The sequence below is a fragment of the Fonticula alba genome, assembly GCF_000388065.1.
Source record: "Fonticula alba strain ATCC 38817 unplaced genomic scaffold supercont2.7, whole genome shotgun sequence".
Taxonomy (NCBI): Eukaryota; order Rotosphaerida; family Fonticulaceae; genus Fonticula; species Fonticula alba.
In genome coordinates this window covers 49,642-50,604 of record NW_009242977.1, presented here as the reverse complement: position 1 = coordinate 50,604, position 963 = coordinate 49,642, and the positions used below count along the sequence as shown (strand labels likewise).

Genomic DNA, 963 nt, shown 5'->3' with positions numbered 1-963 from the left:
CCACCCCTCCCCCCCATACATGATGGGGCCTGCGCACTGTCACCCCCCGCGGAGTGCCGCCTTTCTGTTCCCCGGCCCTGGGCTGCTGCTGGCGGCCGCGGCCCGCGCGCCGGGTCTCCGGAGGATTGGGGCGCCTGTTGCGATCGTTGCCCGCCGCCCTGACACCGTGTGCCCGTCCTCGTCACCCGGCCGCACGCAACTGCCCCCTCCCCTGGCCGCCCCCCGTCCCCCGCGGGCTCGCCCCCCCGCCGCCCCCCCAGCACCACCGTTTGCACGCCCCCCACACACACCCGCGTATCGAATGCAAGTGGCTCTTGCCGGTGTCGCACTTTTTTTTGGTATCACAGCCGCCAGGGCCCCCGCTGCTCCCGGCGAGGGAGGCGGAGCCGCGGGGGGCGCTTTTTCACATCACACACCGGCCGCAAGATGTCCCTCCCCCCCGCTCTTGCCGCCGCGCCGGTGCAGGAGGTGATCACAGGCGGACACAGGTCTTGTGCGGTTTGTCGGTATCACGCGACCGGATCTGCGCGTGCCCAGACCGGCAACGGCTGGAGAACCACCGCCCCCGCCCCCTTCCCGATGCGCAGGAGAAGCCCCGCCCGCGGGCCGTGCGCACGGTGGAAACGAAAGGGTGCCGCGCAAACGCACGCCCGGCCGCACGATCGGGGCCCGGGTCCGATCTTGGCCCAGGCCCCGCGGTTGGGGCGCGATCTGGTGCGGGGGTTCGAACGTGCGCGCATGCATGTGTGGCGGTGGCGGCGGGAGGAAGGGGGTGCAGGCACGGCCACCTTTGACGGTCCCGACAGGGGACCCCCTTTTTCGGCCACCCCACACCCAGCTGCCCTTCATGTCCTCCTATCCACTCACGATCTCGTCTATCCCCCCCCCCCCCCCCTCTCTCACTGCCACAACACACACATACACACATACACACACGCCAGACACAGTCCCGCCCTGCTCCAC

The 963-nt window shown here is 70.8% G+C and overlaps 1 protein-coding gene across 1 annotated transcript in view; it reads right to left on the bottom strand.

Moving 5' to 3' along the window:
• H696_04203 (hypothetical protein) overlaps window positions 1–963 on the bottom strand; it is a gene marked incomplete at both ends in the record, with an annotated part of 5,745 nt that overhangs the window by 1,212 nt on the left and 3,570 nt on the right. The window contains one exon of the mRNA XM_009498080.1: window positions 617–711. Within this exon, the coding sequence (XP_009496355.1) occupies window positions 617–711 (95 nt within the window). The remainder of the gene's footprint in view (window positions 1–616; window positions 712–963) is intronic.